This window comes from Eptesicus fuscus, chromosome 4 (assembly GCF_027574615.1).
Source record: "Eptesicus fuscus isolate TK198812 chromosome 4, DD_ASM_mEF_20220401, whole genome shotgun sequence".
NCBI lineage: Eukaryota > Metazoa > Chordata > Mammalia > Chiroptera > Vespertilionidae > Eptesicus > Eptesicus fuscus.
This window is the reverse complement of record NC_072476.1, coordinates 34,169,502-34,190,156: the sequence shown is the minus strand read 5'-3', so window position 1 is coordinate 34,190,156 and position 20,655 is coordinate 34,169,502. Positions and strand designations below refer to the sequence as shown.

Genomic DNA, 20,655 nt, shown 5'->3' with positions numbered 1-20,655 from the left:
CACCCAAGGTGTTTACAGTATCTTGACAGCACCCATGGTTCTTGATCAGCAGCTCTGCCCAACATCTGCACTTGTGCCCACCCTGGTCAGTCTCTCCAGCTCAGTGCATCACTCATGGCAGAGCATCTCAGCCTTAGATGAACAGTTTGGAGATTGACCCACTTCATGATGGTGGCATTTATTTTCAAGAACTGAGACACTAAGAAATGCCTCTTTAGGCAGAAAAAAATGTGTCATCATCATGTTCTCCAGCCCTTCCAAGTCACCCCCATCGCAGTCTCATCAACTGATTGTCTCTAGAAAGTTTCAAACAGTTCTGACTAGTCTCTGCAGAGTCTCAAAAATCATTGACTTGTTTAATAATTGGAAGTGAAGTCCTACTAGCTCTCTGCTCCCATTCCTGTGGGTACAGATAACCCAAGAAAGATTTTTTTCTTGGTGTCCCAGCAATACAACCTACTGAAGCTGGCTTTTCTGGGTCTCCCTAACCTGGGAGCTTTCTGCAGCTTCTCCACGCAGAGGAGGAACAGGGCAGAGGCAACCAGCACGAAAGCACCATGGTCTAATCAGAAGTATTTTCTGGTGTCGTTATGAAAGACATGCTGCTTTAAGAGGCACACCAGGAAGCCTAGAACATTGTGGGTACTGCCAGGGCCAAAGAAGGGCTGCCCCCAAAACATCCCATAAAGAAATAAAAAAAAAGAGGGAGGTGGAGGGATTGAGCATAAAAGAAAAAAAAAAATGCATGGACATGGAAAACAGTGCGGTGGCCCTAGCTAGTTTGGCTCAGTGGATAGAGCATCTGCCTGTGAACTGAAAGGTCCCGGGTTCGATTCTGGTCAAGGGCACATGCCTGGGTTGTGGGTTTGATCCCCAGTGGGGGACTTGCAGGGGGCAGCCGATCCATGATTCTCTCTCATCGTGGATGTTTCTATCTCTCTCTCCCTCTTCCTTCCTCTCTGAAATCAATAAAAATATATTTTAAAAAAAATAGAAGGAAAACAGTGTGGTGATTGCCAGGGAGCGTGGGGGTGGAGAATGGTATGGGGGGACAAATGGCGATGGAAGGAGACTTGACTTAGGGTGTACAGATGATGTGTTATGAAATTGCGCACCTGAAATCTGTATAATAAAATATAAATAAAAAATAAAGAGTCCAACCCTAGGGGGTGGGGGAGATATTGAGTACTTTGAATTAAAGTTTTTGACCAGCAGCTGGTGCCAGAAGGGTACCTTGGCCTTCCTCTGTCTCCTTAACTGCAGGAACTAAACCTTCCAGGTGAAAGGTGTTCTCGCCACAACTGGGAGACACCTCATATAACCAGAATTAACTCAGAGCGGAAGAGTCTGAGTAATAAAATCTATGGTCTCTTTTTCTAATTCACTACTTTAAATTTTTCACTAACAAATACTCAAACCTTGCTTAGATTCCTTTCTAATAAAAAATATATTTCTTTTTAAAAAAATATATTTTATTGACTTTTTACAGAGAGGAAAGGAGAGGGACAGAGAGCTAGAAACATCGATGAGAGAGAAAATGAGAGAGAAACATCGACCAGCTGCCTCTTGCACACCCCCCACCGGGGATGTGCCCGCAACCAATGTACATGCCCTTGATCGGAATCGAAACCGGGACCCCCCCAGTCCGCAGACCTACGCTCTATGCACTGAGCCAAACTGGTTTCGGTGAGTTTTTATTTTTTATTTTATTTTATATTTTAATTTCTTTATTAAGGTGTCACATATTTGTCCTCATCCCCCCATTCCCATCCCACACCCCTCCCCACGGATGCCCCCACCCCCCTGTTGTCCTTAACCATTGGTTAGGCTCGTATGCATGCACACAAGTCCTTTGGTTAATCTCTCTCCCCTACCCCCACCCTTCCCTACCCTCCCTCTGAGGCCTGACAGTCCGATCGATGCCTCCTTGTTTCTGGTTCTGTTCTTGTTCATCAGTCTATGTTGTTCATCATTTCCCCTAGATGAGTGAGATCATGTGTTACTAGAAATATACTTATAAGAACCGAATGTGAGACGAGCAATAATAGTTATGCTGACAGGCAAATGAATCAGTCTGTAGTGAGTCTCTTTCTGGACCAACAGTTCTTTTGAGACCCAATTTCAATGTCCACCAGTTCCTTATGTGTATATGTCGGCACTGACTTTTCAGCTCTGGATGGTAGACAAATGGTGGTAATGCAGGTCCGACTCCCTCTGGTTTGGTCTAACCCGGACCCAGGGGTGCGGCCTCACCCGGACTCAGGGGCGCCTAAAAGAGTTTTTAAAAAGAAATCTATATTCTCTTACTTTTTTTCTTTACTTAACATATGGAATCCTATTGCCCTAGCCAGTTTGGCTCAGTGGATAGAGAGTCAGCCTTTGGACTGAAGGGTCCTGGGTTCAATTCTGGTCAAGGGCTCCATCCCCAGCCCAGTTGGGGTGGTGTAGGAGGCAACCAAGCAGTTGATATTTCTCTGTCTTTAACTCTCCTTTCCACTCTGTGAAAAAAAAAAAAAAAAATTTAAATGGGAAAAATATTCTCAGATGAGGATTAAAAATTTTTTTAAATTAGTTCTACAATTAATTGCCACTGTTGTTTAGTCTGGTGTGTGTCAACCTTCAAAACAAAAAAGATAAAGGGTTTAGATAGAAAATTCTAGTTTTTTTCGGGAATAACAATTTGGGACTTACAAACTATGGCAAAACATAGGTAAATGTGCAGAACAAAGGAGATGAGGGTGTTTTTATAAAGAAAAGTTGGAAGTTGGGAGAGGTAGTGTAGTTTTGAACATAAATTCATTGGAGGAGGAGTGGTTGGGATTATGGCAGCTTCCCATTGGTTGAGCTGTTGCCAGGTAAGGAGAAAATCTTACTCCTCATCCAGGGGAGTAAAGTTATCTTCTTCCTGCTGTGGTGAGTGAGAGGCCTCCCTTCGTGGCTTCTGGAGTCCATTTTGAATGCGGTTTTCCTTTTGTCATCTTCACAGTTGCTTTGTTTAAGTAACACCATTCCTATAACAGAAAAGTAACTTCAAATAACATACTTTCAGATAAACACCTATTTTAAATATTGTTATGTTAAAGTAATAACACACATGTGTATAAATAATTCAACATATTATGTTCATTTTATTTTATTTTGTTTTGTTTTTTCTCAGGTATGACCGTACTGAGGGTTGGCTCTCTAAAAAGCTAGTCACTCTACATTAGACTCACAAGAAAAGCTTTTAAAAAATACCCAGTTGCACGAGGGCCCACCCCTCGACCTTCTGATACAAGTGGTGTGGAAGGCGTGGGTCTTAGCAATGGAATTTGTAAAGCCCCCCAGGCGGTCCTGACCAGTCTCAGGGCAGCCAGGGGCGGGGTCTGCCAGTCCCGCGGATTGGCCCAGTCGGAGGCGCGGGGGTGCTTGGGACTTGGGGCCGCGGCACAGGTAGCCCGACCATAGAGTTGCGAAGCCTCCGCGTTTCCTAGACGGCACGCAGGCGGGATTGCTCTACTCGGCGCACGCGCGAGTCGGCGAGGGAGAGACACGGGAAGCTTTCGGGTTAGCGCCCTCAGTTGGGGATTAATGGATTCGCCGACCAGACCCCGGGGCGGGGCCGGAACCTCGCGAGGGGAGCCCAGCCCACCTGGTCGCTGCCCGTGGACGCCTAGGACTTCCTGGAGCGGGCGCCAAGCAGGTTTGGGGAGAAAGAAGCTACGGTGATGGGAGGAGTGGGTGCCGCGGGGAAGTCACGGCAGCTCCGCCACGGACGGTGTCAGGGCTCGGGAGACCCCTCACCGCACCCCACCCCACCCCACCCCACCCCACCCTGCTTTCTGGGGAGGTCACAGGGCATTTACTCAGCGTCTTCCTGAAGACGCCAACTTTTGAGCATGTTCTGCGCAGTCACTTTAGCGTTAAGGAAGAACGGAGTCTGGTGATGGATTGCCTGGTTGGTGCTATTGCTTGGTTAGGTTTTCTTACAGGGGAAAACGAGAGGTGATGAAGAGTTTAGGGGGATCACATTGTGAAGGGGCATTTTAGATTCTGAGTTCCAAACGTACAGAGTTCCCAGTAGATAATGAAGCGGTTGAGGTCCCTCCTGCAGCGCGGGAGCCGTGATCAGGACGTTCTTGGAGAGCCCTCCTGCTTCCGAGGCACCGCGCTCTCAGGAACGTGAGTGATGTGTGAGGGGCTTTGAAATGCACCTGCTCAAAAAGCAAGGTTCACCGGTAGCCGGGAAAGCACAAGAAATAGAAATCACCTGTATCGCACGCATCACGTGTGTACTCCCTGAGTAACAATATTGAATTTGTGTTTTAAAAAAAGAAAAGAAAAGAAAAAGCTAAAATGAAGGTCACAGTTTGGGTATAGGCCAACCGCCCATAGCTAGGGAACCCAAACTTAAAGAACCCAAAACTGTCCTAATTGCCCCCCCCCCCAAATGCTCACTCTGTCCTTAAATGAAAGTTAAGCTTTCTTAGGTTGGGTGACCTTGCATCTTCTCAGCCAATCAGCTACAAAGAAGTAAACTTGGCCCTGGCCGGAGCGGCTCAGTGGTTAGAGCGTCAGGCCGCGCAGATTCAATCCCCAGGGATGGTCAGGGTGGTGCGCGAGAGGCAACCAATCTCTGAGACATAGGTGTGTCTCCCCATCTTCCCTCCCTCCTCCCCCGTACCTTCCACACTCTTAAAAAAAAAAAAAAATCAGTCCTAACCGGTTTGGCTCAGTGGATAGAGCGTCTGCGGACCCACTCAAGGGTCCTAGGTTCGATTCCAGTCAAGGGCATGTTCCTTGGTTGCAGGCACATCCCCAGTAGGGGGTGTGCAGGAGAGGAGGCAGCTGATGGATGTTTCTCTCATTGATGTTTCTAACACTCTTCCTCTCTGTAAAAAAAAAAAATCAATAAAAAATTTTTTTTTAAATCAATGGAAAAATATCCTCGGGTGAGGATTAACAACAAAATTAAACTTGTACATTACTAGTGCTCTAAAAGAAATGTCAGTTTCTAGTAACCAGTCACAATAGAAAACAAGGTACTTCTTCATTCATGTCTGGGGGGAGGAAAGTAATTTTTCTCTTCCCTTCTGAGTTAACTGAATAAAAGATTAAGAGAAAAACAAGTTTATTAACATGTGTACCTCATGAATATATGGAGATACCCAGGGAAAAATGAGTAACTCCTGGATTGCCTTAGAATTCAGGCTTTTCCCATCTTAATAGGGAAAGGGGATGGAGAATGTAGGCCTTTTAGAGGAGAGTAAAAGGTTTTTAGAAAGGTGAGTGGGCCCTTAGAAGAATATATGGGAGGTCTGATAGTTTGTGTCAAAGTGTCCTAGTCCCCTCTCTTGTGATAAGAGTCAGTCTTCCCTGGTGGGTGAAACTCCTGGAAGGTGTTTGTGACAGTTGAGTTCCTTTTGGAGGATCCGTCTTTAGGAAGATAAAGGGAGTTCATAGAAAGCCTCTCTTTGCATTTGCTGTTTTTCAAGTGCCTGCAGCTCAAAATAATCAACATTCCAAAGGAGCATATTTTGGGGTGGTGTATTCTGCTACCCCTCACATGCTTTATAAGCTGAGCAGTAACTGCTGAGAGCCCAGCTTCTTAACACCCTGAGTTTTGAAGTCTCCGTGTTTGTGGTTTGTTTCTTGCTCAATAAAATTATCCATATCAAGTAAAGCTGAATTTCTTTTTGACAATGATTACTTCTTTGTGTATAATATGTAGCCTGATAACTGCCCTAAAATACTTTTTACACTCTGTGAGCTGATTCTGTATGATGTAGAAGTAAATGAAAACCATCCAAATGAGAACAAAGGCTCTTTATTCAGAGCATTGCTTTAGCAAGGGAGTCAGCCACCATCACTTGTGTTTGGTAGAGACCCACAGTCAGGGACCGGAAAGCTTTAGGGTGGAAAAAAAGGAAAAGCTGAAATATGCCCAGTTTGGAGGTGGTTGGCTTGAGAAGCCTGGAGCAGGTTAAGTTCATATAAGTGGGACATTCTATGTGATTGGGCAGCGGGGAGCATGTTTGGCTTTCTCTGTTGGTCCTTCTCAGTTGAAGAAGGGACATAAATGTTAGGGATATGGTGGCAGATAGTGACCAAGTCCTGATTTGGGGCCTGTTGCTGCATTGCTTGTGGTTTGAGTTCTGGGCTGGTTGCAGGTAAGAGTGCTATATTTTTTAATTCTTTATTGTTGAAAGTTTTACATATGTTTCCTCCCCTCCCCCCCCCCCATTGACCTCTCCCTGCCCACTCTCATTGGTCTGTGTCCATTGGTCATGCTCATATGCATGGCTACAAGTCCTTTGGCTGATCTCTTACCCCACCCCCCACCCCCCCACCATCCCCTGCCTTTCCTCTGAGGTTTGGCGGACGGTCTGTTCGATATTTCTGGGTCTCTGAATCTATTTTTGTTCATCAGTTTATGTTGTTCATTATATTCCACAAATGAGTGAGATCATGTGATAGTTAACTTTCTCCGGCTTATTTCTGTTAGCATAATGCTCTCCAGGTCCATCCATGCTTTGCAAATGGTAAGGGGTCCTTCTTTTTTACAGCAGCATAGTATTCCATTGTGTAGATGTACCACAGGTTTTTAACCCACTCATCTGCTGACAGAGTGCTATTTTTATAATGAGGTACTGCAGAACATATTCTAGGGAGAAGGGGAGGGGGCTGGGCCACAGGTTCTTTTGACTAGCTTTGAAAATGGACCTAGCTTCAGAACTTACTAAAAAAAAACTATTCTAGTGGCTCCTTTCATTTTTATCACATATTCCAACATTAATAGTGACTTTGTGTTAGCTGAGGTTTATTGGCCCTGTTGGAATTCTAAGAGTTGCCTAGTGAGAGAGGTTCAAATGTGTACTGGCCTCCCTCCTTACCTTTTTTTTTTTTTTTTTTTTCTCTTTCAGCTTAGCCTGGTGGCCAGGATCCTGCCCCATCTTAGAAACCAGGCCATGGCAGCTGTGTTCCTGACAGCCCCATGGAAGGTGAGCTGTGGTTCTGCCATTTTTAGGGACTTTCTAAAGTTCATCTCATTAACATAATCTCACGTGTGGTGGAAGAACGTTATTATGTTGTTGTTTTTTAAATATATTTTATTGGATTTTTTTTTTTTCTTACAGAGAGGAAGGGAGAGGGATAGAGAGTTAGAAACATCAATGAGAGAGAAACATCGACCAGCTGCCTCCTGCACACTCCCCGCTGGGTATGTGCCTGCAACCAAGGTACATGCCCTTGACCGGAATCGAACCTGGGACCCTTGAGTCTGCAGGCCGACTCTCTATCCACTGAGCCAAACCAGTTAGGGCAAGAAAATTATTATGAGTAACAAGACATGCCTTTTACCTTTATGGCTCTGGACCTGTCTGAGGACAAAAGTTGCTCATTTGGTGTTATTCCTTTAGGAAATTCCAGGAGTTTTAGGAACTCTGTGTGAGAAACAGGGATGAAGACCAAATATACTTTTTTTTTTTTAACTGTAAATCATAATATCACAAGGGGAAAGAGAAAGAAAAGGAAGACTCATCATCATCATCATCATTGGATTCAGACCCTGGCAGAGACAGGAGAGAATGGAATCAATAGCAGAGAAGGAGGGATTACTAGAAGGGCAACCTCTTCCTCTGAGGGAGAAGAGGGCTGAGTAAAAATGTAGGTAATGTCTAGGGGAGGTGGTGGGAATACGAGAGGAGTTAAAGAGCATGTGCCCCATGGGCTATTTCTGAGACATAACTGGCAGTGCCTTCTGAAAGGGAAGGTGAGCTCCCTCTCCTCACAGCCCCCTCTAATTACCTCCCATGGGTGTTGACCACTGGATCATTCCCATGTTGATTTCTCCATCTTCCTCCACTGTGTGGTTCACTTCCTGAAGCAGGGACCAGGGCTGCTATAGGGTTGTACAGATGTGCACTTAGCAACTCGAGGGGGCCCCGTCACACCACTTTTATTATATAGAGTTGAGCAGTTCACAGCCTGAGTTGTAACCTTATATTTATTACTGGCCAATAGCATGAAGGTTAACAACTTATTGGTGCTCCGTAAACGTTTCTTAAAGGAACAGGAGTGATAAATGTGTAGAGTACCACTGGTGGGGAATATGAGAGCAATAGTTTTTGAGAATCTTTAAGGGCTCAACTGTAAAACCAAATGTACGAGATAACTCATAGGAGATTAAACCATTCCATCCCCAGCACCTAATAACCTTCATGTAGATATAGAGAATGCAGATAGCTGAGTTGGTCAGGTTCAGAAGGCAATAAAAGGAGGGACATTTAGGATGGTGTTGAGAGAGAGCTTGAGGAAGTCAGGTTTAGTGGGGAGGAAAGAAAGGCCATGCAATTTGGGAGATTCTGGTATCTGTATCCAGAAGAGAGCTATGAGAAGCTTCTCAGGATGGGGTGGGTATTCTCTATTACTGAGCACCTTTGTTCTGCACAAATACCCCCTGAACCCACACAGTCAATGTCTTATAAAAGAAAGGAGTATAGTGAACAGACAACCAGGCCTCTGCTCCAAGAGCTCCAATAGCATATGAACAAGACACCTTCTGTTCTTGGCTCACATGAGGTGAATACACATTTGCAAATGGAAACTCCTACTGCGTACATTGTGCTGAACACCTGATCCCCCTGGATATACTCTGTACCCTTCATGACCTTGGTCTGTGCCCTGGGAGGCTGACGTTTATATTTACCATCATTGGGCTCCCTTGCCCTCTGGCTTCTGGTTGGTTTTTGGCAATGGAATGGTGGGAGTCAGGGGACCAGAGGCTTGGAGGAAATTAATGTCAGATGCTTATTCCTACAGCTTCCTCCTTGCTGGGCTGCATTTCTCTAAGATGCTGGTTCCAGCCTTATTTTCTCTCAACAACTTTCTAGATTCTAATAATTCTTTCCCTGCTTTCCCCATCAGACTTAGTCAGTAATGGTTCCCCAGGAGAGCCAGCCCCTACATGCTTCAGCAGGCCCTGTTGGAAGCCTGTCCATTCTTTTGTGACTAGTCTGTACACTAAGCTATCCTCAGTGACCTCATTTGAGTGTGCTATCTCTTCCCTGTGCGAGCCCTGGCAGAAAAATCATTTGCAAAGGGTTGTGTGTATAGAGCAGGATTTGGGCAAGTTGACCTGGATGTGATAGTAAAGTTTTATTGGAACACAGTGATGCCCATTTGCTTTCCATGGCTTTCTTTTGTGCTACATTAGCAGAGCTGAATAATTGTAGCAGCGACCAAAGGGCCTGAGAAGCCTAAAATATTAACCTGACCCTCTAAAGAAAAAGCTTCTGGCCCTCGCATAGAAAAAATAAGATGTCTGGCTTGAGTGTGGGAAAACTGAAGTTGATCCCTGAATCTACTTACTAATTGAATGAACTTGACCAACTCACTTTATCTAATCAAACCTGACCTATAGAATAATAGCAGCTCACAAAGTTATTGTCAGAATTGAAGCTATAATTAGTCACTGTGTTTTTAGGAGTTGCTGTCCTTTGAGGATGTGGCTATATACTTCACCAGAGAAGAGTGGAACAAACTTGATTGGGCTCAAAAGAACCTCTACAGAGATATGATGCTGGAGAATTACAGAAACATGATTTTGTTGGGTAATGACTTGGCTTACAGATTTGCCTTTGAGTGTCTACACAAATTCTAAAGTCAGAAAAAGCACTGAAAACCAGAAATGTTTTCATAATGCATTTGGCTATAAGATTCAACCTGGTCATCCAGTGGCCAAACTTGACTTCATCCTACAAGTGAAGCTATTTATCATCCTTACTAGAGGCCCGGTGCACAAAATTCGGATAGGGTCCCTAGGCATGGCTGGCAATCTGTGGGGCAACTGGCGGGTGCTTGGGAGGCCTCTGCTGGCACCTGCCTTGGCTTGCCTGGCGCCGCCCTCTCTCTGGCCCTGCCCCCACCATCCCAGCCGGTCACCTCCCTGTGCGGGGCGACTGGCAGGGCAATAGGGGGGGAGGTGTAGGGAGTGGGCCCTGTTGGCACCCGCCTTGGCTGGGTTAGGGCCTGCGGGCTGGGGGCAGCTCCTTAGTTGAGCACCTGCCTCCTGGTGGTCAGTGTGTGTCATAGTAACCAGTCGTTCTACCATTCGGTTGATTTGCATATTAGGCTTTTATTATATAGGATTATATAGGATTTCTTTCCCATTTGACTTTTGTATCTGTATGTTTAGCATCAGAAATATCAATGTGCTTGATTAAAGGTACAGTTCCAAACCCTGTTAGGTTTTGGAGTAGTATATAATAGAAAGTCACCCTTTCTAAATCTGAAAAAATTCTGAATGCTGAAACTCATCTGGCTTCAGATAAGGGATTGGAAATGAGGAAGTTTCCTTTTGTTTTAGAGTTCATTTCCCACCACCACTGACCTCCTCTATATCTATAAGACTTCTTGGAGTTGAAAAGATTGTGGCTGATTTGATTCCCAAAGGCTAGCTTCTTATTCTCTTGAAATGTCTTATTTCTTTTCTGGAAATGATTCCTTCCTTGTTTGCAACATCACTCGTTGCCCAGGAAATGATTCTTAACTGACTTGACTTTATTTCTGAACCTTCACTGCTTCTTTCCTCCCAGGAGTCAGCCTTTCTCTTAAGCCAATGCAGAACGTCCTACTGGGGAAGTTACCTGGATAAATAATTTTCTTTCTGGGGACACATGCTTGACCCTCACACTGACACTCTTGACACAGTTTCTGTCATAGGATTATCTACCCACCTCTGGGTTTTTTATGATTCTTTTTCTTTTAAAAATTACAAGAGCATATTTGAATACATGGAAGGTATAGAAAAGCATGAAGGGAATGGAAAAACATTCAGGGGTAATACTGTTAATATTTTGGAATATTTACTTCCAGTATTTTCCCCCCATGCTTTAAAAAATGTAGCTGAGTGCCTTGCCCAGTGTGGCTCAGTTGGTTTGCCCTGGTTGGAGTGCATGTAGGAAGTGACTGATGAATGTTTCTCTCCCTCTCTCTCTAATATCAATAAAAACATTTTTTTAAAAAAAATGTAACTGAGCATATTCTTTGTATAATTCTGTAACCTCTTTAAAACTTAACATTATAACATCAGAATTTTCCCTCTGCTATTAAAAACCTCCATAATATAGTAAATAATCTTAATGTAAATCTATTGTATGATCCATAATTAATCATTTTCCTATTCAGGAGTGTTAAGCTTGGCTTTGTTTTCGTTGTTGATTCATTTGTGTGTTTATCATTTTCTGTGTGATAAAGTTCCAATGGATATTTCTGACTATAAATCTTTATATAAATTTCTGATTATTCCCCAAGATATACTAGTATTCCAAAGACTGGAATGTTGGAGTTAATGGGTATGGTACTTTTAAGTTTCTTTTTTTTTTTTCTTTTTTTTAAAATATATTTTATTGATTTTTTAACAGAGAGGAAGAGAGAGGGACAGAGAGTTAGAAACATCGATGAGAGAGAAACATGGATCAGCTGCCTCTTGCACACCCCGTACTGGGGATGTGCCCGCAACCAAGGTACATGCCCTTGACCGGAATCGAACCTGGGACCCTTCAGTCTGCAGGCCGACGCTCTATCCACTGAGCCAAACCGGTTTCGGCTTAAGTTTCTTAATATATATGTATTATTGAATGATATTTCAGTAATAGAGTAGAAAATAAAAGTCCCACTGCTCAGAAATAACTTGCCGCCCTAGCTGGTTTGGCTCAGTGGATAGAGCGTCGGCCTGTGGACTGAAAGGTCCAGGGTTCGATTCCAGTCAAGGGCATGTACCTTGGTTGCGGGTATATCCCCGGTGGGGGGTGTGCAAGAGGCAGCTGATCGATGTTTCTCTCTCATCGATGTTTCTAACTCTCTATCCCTCTTCCTTCCTCTGTAAAAACTCCATAAAATATACTTATTTTTTTAAAAAAGAACTTGCCAACATTTTGGTTTACTTTTTCCTAGTCTTTTCATATATATGTATACTTATGTACATATCCACACACATATAGTTTTAAAACATTAAGTTTGGATCATACTTTACATGAGTTTTGAATTATACTCTACATGAGTTTTGTATTCTGCTTTAAAAATGTACAGGGTGCACTTCCTGTTTTAATATTTTAAAAAAAATAATTCTTTATTGTTGAAAGTATTACATATATCCCTTTTTTCCCCATTGACCCTGAATAAATATTTTTAAACATATGGATTTTTAATATGTGCCTAATACTTTTCCCTTTATTATATTAATGTGCTATACTTTAATTATTCCCCTATTAACATTTAATTTATTTCCAGTTCTATATTGTTGCAACTCTGCTGAAAATCTCTGGAACATTAATTTTTCCTTAGGCTGTATTTCTTTTTTTTCTATATATATTTTTTATTGATTTCAGAGAGGAAGGGAAAGGAAGAGGGAGATATATATAAACATCAATGATGAGAGAGACTCATTGATTGGCTGCCTCCTGCATACCTCCAACTGGGGACTGAGCCTGCAACCCACGCATGCGCCCGGACCAGGAATCAAACCCATGATCTCCTGGATCATAGGTCAATGCTCAACCACTGAGCCACGCTGGCTGGGCTAGGCTGTATTTCTTTTTTTTTTTTTTTTAATTTCTTTATTGATTAAGGTGTCACATATTTGTCCTCATCCCCCCATAGGCTGTATTTCTAAGAGTGAGTTTACCACATCCAAGGGTGTGACTATCATTCAGGTTGTCAATAAAGATTGTCAGATTTTCACAAAGATTGTGCAGATTTCTATTCTCAGGAACCCTTTTGATTGTTGTCTTTATCTCCTTGCCACTGTAGATACAAAGTGGTTAATCTGAGCTCTAGGTCATCTCTCTAACTCACTAACCGTCACATCCATTTACTTCCCATGAATAGGATTTCAGATTCCTAAACCTGAGGTGATCTGTCAGCTGGAACAGTGGGAAGACCCATGGATCCTGGATCTCCCAAGAGCTGGGACTAGAAGGGCTTCCAGTAGTGCTTGCCCAGGTGGGTGAGAAGTCCCAGACAAGCAGAAACCATAAAGAGGAAGGGAATCACATTAATGAAGCTCCTTCTGTGTCCTTAATGCTGAGCCAGGTGTTTAGCATACATTCTCTCACTTCTTCATCCTTACCGACCTCTGAAGGTAGTAGTAATACCATAAGCTCCATTTTCCAGAGGAAGAAACTAATAGATTAAGATATCTATCACACAGAGCGTCGGCCTGTAGACTGAAGGGTCCCGGGTTTGATTCCTGTGAAGGGCACATGCCCGATCCCCAGTCGGCATTCAGGAGGCAGCTAATGAATGATTCTTTCTCATCATTGATGTTTCTATCTCCCTCTCCCTCTCCCTCTATAAATTCAATAAAAAATATATTTTTAAAAAAGATAATCTATCACACAGAATATTGCTAGTTGGGATTTGATTTCGAATTTGCAAAGTTCATTCTCTTTTGCATTAAAGTACTTCACTGAACCACTGGTCTGATGTTTTCTGACAGCTCTTATGCCATACTAGCTATTACTTGCCTCTACCCTCATTACTCATCCTTTCTCTTGTTCCCTTGCTTTCATTTTGCTTTTTGTGTTACTTGGTATTTTTTGATGTACCTACTTGTTCCTACTTACTCTCTCCTGTTGCTGCTTCTATCCTTTTCCATGTCCCTCTACTCTAAGGTTTCTCAGTTGAAGCACTTCGACATTTTGGGCTAGATAGTTCTTTGTTGAAGGGGAGCTGTCCTGCCCATTGTAGGATATTCAGCAGCGTTCTTGGCCTCCACCTCCTAGATTCCAGTAGCACCACCCCAGTTGGGACAACCAAAATTATCTCCAGACATTGTCAATGTCTCCCAGGATGTAAAACCACCCCTGTTTGAGAACATCTGCTCTATTTTGTTGACTTTTGTACCTTCTCTCTGGTTCCTTTTCTATTCTATCTTACACTTCATTTTTAAGGAGTTCTTCCTCCCAGATATATTAAAAAACATGTTTATCTAGATAGTATAAGAGACTCTCCCCCCTATATTTATGTGACACTACTGAGTACCTATAGTAAGTTGCTTTTCAGTAATGGTGAGGATTCACTTTGTTCTCACATTCTCTAACACACTTTTTTTTTTAATTTCTTTTTTTTTTAAATTTAATAAACCTTTATTGTTCAGATTATTACAATTGTTTCTCCTTTTTCCCCCCATATCTCCCCTCCACCCGGTTCCCACCTCACCCTCTGCCCTTACCTCCCCCGCTTCCCTGCTGTCCTCATCCATAGGTGTATGATTTTTGTCCAGTCTCTTCCCATACCCCCGACACAGACACCCCTTTCCCCCTGAGAATTATCAATCCACTCCCATTCTATGCCCCTGATTCTATTATATTCACCAGTTTATTCTGTTCCTCGGATTTTTAATTCACTTGAGTTTTAGATTCACTTGTTGATAGATATGTATTTGTTGTTCATAATTTTTATCTTTACTTTTTTCTTCTCTTTCCTCTTTTTAAAGAATACCTTTCAGCATTTCATATAATACTGGTTTGGTGGTGATGAACTCCTTTAGCTTTTTCTTATCTGTGAAGCTCTTTATCTGCCCTTCCATTCTGAATGATAACTTTGCTGGGTAGAGTAATCTTGGTTGTAGGTTCTTGCTATTCATCACTTTGAATATTTCTTGCCACTCCCTTCTGGCCTGCATAGTTTCTGTTGAGAAATCAGCTGATAATCGTATGGGTGCTCCCTTGTAGGTAACTAACTGTTTTTCTCTTGCTGCTTGTAAGATTCTCTCTTTCTTGGCATTGTAATTATGATGTGTCTTGGTGTGGTTCTCTTTGGATTCCTTTTGTTTGGGGTTCTGTGCGCTTCCTGGACTTGTAAGTCTATTTCTTTCACCAGGTGGGGGAAGTTTTCAGTCATTATTTCTTCAAATAGGTTTTCAGTGTCTTGCTCTCTCTCTTCTTCTGGCACCCCCATTATTCTGATGTTGGTACGCTTGAAGTTGTCCCAGGGCTTCTTACACTATCTTCAACTTTCTGGATTCTCTTCTCTTCTTGCTTCTCTGGAGGAGTGTCCTTTGCCTCTTTGTATTCCAAATCTTTGACTTGATTCTTATGTTCCTCTAGTCTGCTGTTGGGTCTCTGTATAATATTTTTTATTTCAGTCAGTGTATGTTTAATTTTTAGTTGGTCCTTTTTCATATCCTCGAGGGTCTCGTTAAATTTATCGGCCTTTTCTAGGAAATTCTTGAAAAACCTTATAACTGTGGTTTTGAACTCTATGTCCAGTTGTTTGTTCTCCTCCATTTCTTTCGTTTGTGATCTGTTTCCTTGTCTCCTCATTTTCGCTGCTTCCCTGAGTTGGTAGGGTAGCTTTGTGTACTAGGTGTCCTATATGGTTCAATGGGTCAGCCTCCCAGTTACCTGAGATGGACACTCTTGGTGCACCCCTTTGTGGACTGTGTGTACAGCCTTGTTGTAGTTAAGTCTTCATTGTTGTTGGTGTCACTGGGAGGAGTTGACCTCCAGGCCAATTGGCTGTGAGGTCGCTGTGTCTATAATGGAAGAATTGCTGTGCTGGAGACCCGCTTATGGGGCAGGACTTGTTCCAGTAGGGCTGTGGTGCTCACTGAGTCTGCCTCTTGAATGTCTCCCTTATGAGAGTAGTTGAAATCTGGTGTCGTCTCACACAGACCACTAGATACACTAGTTTCTGGATCTCCAATGGGGTGCAGGTCAGCTACTGTCTGAGGCCACCCAGCAGGAGCTACAGCAAGAACTACAGTTTTCTCCTCTTTGCTTGGGATTTGGCAGTTTTGGAGCAGTCTGACTGGAGCTGCAGTTTATTTTCTAACACACTTTTTAAAAAATATTTTTTATTGATTTCAGAGAGAAAGGGAGAGGAAGAGAGATGGATAGAAACATCAATGATAGAGAATCATTGATTGGGCTGCCTTCTGCCTGCCCCCCACTGGGGATCAAGCCCACAACCTGGGCACATGCTGACTGGGAATCAAACCGTGACCTCCTGGTTCAGAGGTTGACATTCAATCACTGAGCCACACTAGCTGGGTTAATACATTCTTGTACATTTTTTGGTTGGTTGATATTAAGAGCTCTTTCAGTTATAAAAGCTGAGAGTCCTATGAAAATCAGAATTGTGGCCTCTCTAGTATGATGATGTAACTAAGTGAACATTTCTTAGCTTCATTTCAGTGTCTTATATTACAAGCAGTTGGCTTCTTTTCACGTTTTTCCTTCTGTGTGGACAGGTGATTTATATATACATACTAGAGGCCTGGTGCACAAATTCGTGCATGGGTGATGTCCCTCGGCCTGGCCAGCGATCAGGGCCAATCGGGACAGACTGGCCGGGGGAAGGGAACGGGGGAAGTTGGCTGGCCGCAGGAGGTTGGCTGTGGAAGTGCACTGACCACCAGGGGTAGCTCCTGTGTTGAGCATCTGCCCCCTGGTGGTCAGTGCGCATCATAGCTATTGGCCAGTCATCCCGTCCTAACAGTCGCTTAGGCTTTTATATATATATTGATTTTTTAAAAATATATTTTATTGATTTTTTACAGAGAGGAAGGGAGAGGGATAGAGTGTTAGAAACATCAATGAGAGAGAAACATCGATCAGCTGCCTCCTGCACAGCCCCTACTGGGGATGTGCCCGCAACCAAGGTACATGCCTTTGACTGGAATTGAACCTAGGACCCTTCAGTCTGCAGGCCGACACTCTATCCACTGAGCCAAACTGGTTACAGCAATATATTTCTCTTTTTTAAAATATATTTTTGTTGAATTCAGAGAGGAAGGGAGAGGGAGAGATAGAAACATCAATGATGAGAGAGAATTATTGATTGTCTGCCTCCTGCACGCCCCTCACGGGGGTTCAAGCCCACAACCTAGGCATGTGCCCTTGACTGGAATCGAACCTGGGATCTTTCATTCTGCAGTCCGACGCTCTATCCACCGAGCCAAACCAGCTAAGGTTATATATTTTCTTTTTATTTTACTAGGTTCTGAAGCCAGATACCAGATGATAAAGCTAACTCCAAAGCAGAAAATTTCTGAAAATACAGAGTCATGTAGGATATCAGTGGTAAGGCAGAAGACGGCCATGACGCCTTCACAAAACTTACTTAAATTTAACAAATTTGTGGACATTTACAGAATTGCACTTCCTACTGTTGGTAATGAATACAATGAGTACTTCCTTCAAAACCTTAACCTTTTTCAAGATCAGAATGGTCAAACTAGTAAGAAGCAGGACAAATATAATGAGTATGGAAAACCCTTCTATCAGAGATCATTGTTTTTGAAGCATAAGCAAATTCTGACAAATGAAAAATCTTATGAATGCAGTGAATGTGGAAGAGTCTTCAAACGTCAGGCAAATTTTGTTCGACATCAGAGATTTCACACTTCAGAGGATCCCTTTGAGTGTGACATATGTGGGCAAGCCTTCAAACAGAAGTCTGCTCTTACTACCCATAAACAGTGTCACCCTCAAGAAAAGCCATATAAATGTCATGAATGTGGAAAATATTTCCGTCAGGTGGCATATCTTGTTGAACATAAAAGGATCCATACCAAAGAAAAACCCTATAAATGTAGTGAATGTGAAAGAACATTTAGTCAGAATTCAACTCTGATTCGACATCAGGTAATCCACAGCGGAGAAAAACCCCATAAATGCATTGAATGTGGAAGAGCCTTTGCTCGGAACTCAACCCTTAAGAGCCATCAACAAATTCACAGTAAACAGAATGCTCACAAATGCAGTGAATGTGGAGAATCATTTGGTCGGAATATAGATCTCATTCAGCATCAAAGGACCCATACTAAGGGGAAATTATTTGAATGTAGAGAATGTGGGAAAACTTTTAGTTTTAAGTCAAATCTTCATCGACACAAGGTCATTCATAATGGAGAGAGACCCTATAGATGTGAAAAATGCGGGAAATCTTTCAGTTGGCGCACAAGCTTTGTTAAGCATCAGGGTACTCACAGAGAGCAGGTATCTACGTGACTAATGAGAAAAGCTATAATTTAAAGACCAGAACTTGTCACTATTGCAAATATATATAATTAGATTGTTTTACAAAAATTAATAAACAAGAGCCGAACTCTTTCTTTCTTTGGGGGCCCTCATTTTGTAGGTAGCCTTGCTGTAGTGCAGAATCACTTAATAGAAAATGTGATAGGCTGTTGTATCCCGTTTCCCTTGAGTCCCTATACCTTTGTTCCCCCCAAGTCAAGTTAAGGCATAAGGGAGGCTTGATAGCTTTGCTCTGTGGTCCCCCAGGCTGGAGATCATTTAATAGATTGTGAATGATTTAAGAATGCCTTCTTGGTTTTAAACAGAATAATGACCTGATATTGATAGGCTGTTTAAAAGTATGTGCTACATGTAGCTAGTGAGGTATTAAGGATAAAATTTTTTATAAAATTAAGTTAATGTTCTATTATAGTGGTTTTCAATATTTTTCATCTCATGGTACACATAAACTATTTACTAAAATTCTGCGGCACATCAAAAAAGACATTTTTGGCCAATCTGCCCAAAAAAGTAGGTATAATTTTGATTCATTCACACTGGAAAGCTACTATTGTGTTTCTGTTGTCATTTTTTTATTTGACAATCTAAGGGAAAAGAGGTCAGCACCCCTGACTAAATAGTCAGGTATTGCATATTTGAAAAATTCTTCCCGCATAGCAGTGTGCTGGTTGAAAATTACTACATTCTTTTTTTTATTATTATTTATTTATTTATTTTTGTTTTTTATTTTTTTTTAATAAATCTTTATTGTTCAGATTATTACAATTGTTTCTCCCCCCCCCAAAAAAAAATTTACTACATTCTATGAAGTTTTCTAAGTCAGTGCTTATAGCAGATGCTGTTGGTGCCCTGCTCCTGCCCCTTTGGCCTTGGCCCCTCTGTGTGTTTCATTTGCCTTGCACTATCTTCAGCTGTTGGTTTGCACGCTTTTTCTAAAACAATGAAATATCCTCGGAGCAGGCCTTACACAGTGCTTGATGGGAATTTGATATAAACCAGATCTCCCTCCCCTTGGGAAGAGCACATAGGTTATCTGAAGCATCTGTTGTACACTGTTTACAGATTTTCCCATGGGATTATACACATTCACTTACAATGGCAGCTGTCTTATCAGCTGTGTTCCTTTATTTGTCTCTTCACTCCTCTATCAGTGTTTCAGCCCTCTCCCACAAGTAAATGGCTTGTACTAAAAAAGTGTCAAATATAATCCTTGAGGAGCCATATCCTTTCATTCCCACAGTTACTCCAAGCATATTCTTTTTTGCAAAATAAAAATGGTTTATCAATTCCAAATTGTATAAAACACATGGGAGAAACCTACCCAACACAACTATTGCCACATGGAGTTACTTTTATCAAACTTCAAGTTTAAGAATGTACAAATGTTCCTTTTATCAGGTCTATAGTAATTACCTATGTTTTCCATTTAAGTGTTTTTAAAACTCCACACATCCCCATTATTTTTTCTTCCCCATTTCCAATGCAATGTCAGGAGGAAGAGGATCCCTCACATCCACAAGTCTCTAACTGGAAAGAAGGGACAGTATAAAACTTCTTAGAGAGTTGTTTTAACCATTCCCTGTCAGGGCACATGCCTGGTTGCTGGCTCAACCCCCAGTAGGCAGCGTGTAGGAGATAGCATATTGATGATTCTCATCATTAATGTTTCTCTTTCTGTCTCCCTCTCTCTTAAATCAATAAAAACATATTTGAAAAAAATGATCTGAAACAAATCTGGCATGTTAAGAATGGATAAATCTGTGTGGTACATATGTGAATGTTCTTTAAAACTAGGCTATTTTATTTATTTGTTAGCAATATTTCATAATAAACTAATTAGTATATCCAGTTATTGGATACAATTATTTCACAATAAATAATATAATGCAAAAGTATATGAAGATAAGTGACAGTAAATAATTATAAAAAGAACCTCCCAGGCATCTTCATCCTGTTAAGAATTAGGTCATTTTCAGAATCACAAAACCCCTTACAATCTCTCTAAACTCATCTCCCTTTCTCTTCACCAAAGGTTAACAAATAAAATATTCTGAATTTTATCTTAATCATTCCTTTGTATAATGTATACATACTATTTACTCATGTCTGGACATTACATTATTTAGTTTTGCTTATTTTGGAATTTTACACGCATGGAATACTTTTGTACTTTCATTGCACATGTGTTTTGAGAATCAATATTTCTGTGTAGCTGTGGTTCAGTCATATTCACTGGTGCTCAGTATTTCTTTGTAGGAGTACACCACAACTTATAAATCTATTCTTTTTTTAAAATATATATATTTTATTGATTTTTTTACAGAGAGGAAGGGAGAGGGAGAGAGAGTTAGAAACATCGATGGGAGAGGAACATCGATCAGCTGCCTCCTGCACACCCGCTACTGGGGATGTGCCTGCAACCAAGGTACATGCCCTTGACCGGAATTGAACCTGGGACTCCTCCGTCCACAGGCCGACGCTCTATCCACTGAGCCAAACCGGTCAGGGCTATAAATCTATTCTTTTGTTGATGGGCTTTTAGAGTATTTCCACTTTAGGGCTATTACAAAACAACATGCCTCTTAGTTCCCTATGAAAAGACCTGGAAATAGATATATTTTCATGATGA

The 20,655-nt window shown here is 42.0% G+C and overlaps 2 protein-coding genes across 5 annotated transcripts in view; one reads left to right on the top strand and one right to left on the bottom strand.

Moving 5' to 3' along the window:
- Positions 1-2,347: 2,347 nt before the first annotated feature.
- ZNF394 (zinc finger protein 394) overlaps positions 2,348-20,655 on the bottom strand; it is a 32,822-nt gene continuing 14,514 nt past the window's right edge. Inside the window, exons 3-4 of one of the 3 annotated variants that reach the window (XM_054714909.1) lie at positions 2,874-3,011; positions 2,348-2,498 (exon numbers count right to left, since the gene is read on the bottom strand). In XM_054714909.1, the coding sequence (XP_054570884.1) occupies positions 2,401-2,498; positions 2,874-3,011 (236 nt within the window). In that variant the 3' untranslated portion in view covers positions 2,348-2,400. Of the gene's footprint in view, positions 2,499-2,551; positions 3,012-20,655 lie in introns of those variants that run through there. The other 2 variants (XM_054714910.1, XM_054714912.1) reach the window with 2 other exon arrangements.
- Positions 3,525-18,696, top strand: ZNF789 (zinc finger protein 789). Of its 2 annotated transcripts, XM_054714923.1 has the most exons (5): positions 3,525-3,682; positions 6,903-6,980; positions 9,464-9,590; positions 12,868-12,981; positions 16,984-18,696. In XM_054714923.1, the coding sequence occupies exons 2-5, from the start codon at positions 6,948-6,950 to the stop codon at positions 17,994-17,996; spliced, it is 1,287 nt and encodes a 428-aa protein (XP_054570898.1). In that variant the 5' UTR covers positions 3,525-3,682; positions 6,903-6,947; the 3' UTR covers positions 17,997-18,696. The 2 variants fall into 2 exon arrangements, with proteins under 2 accessions (XP_054570898.1, XP_054570899.1); XM_054714924.1 differs by lacking the exons at positions 3,525-3,682; positions 9,464-9,590 and having other exon boundaries at positions 6,918-6,980.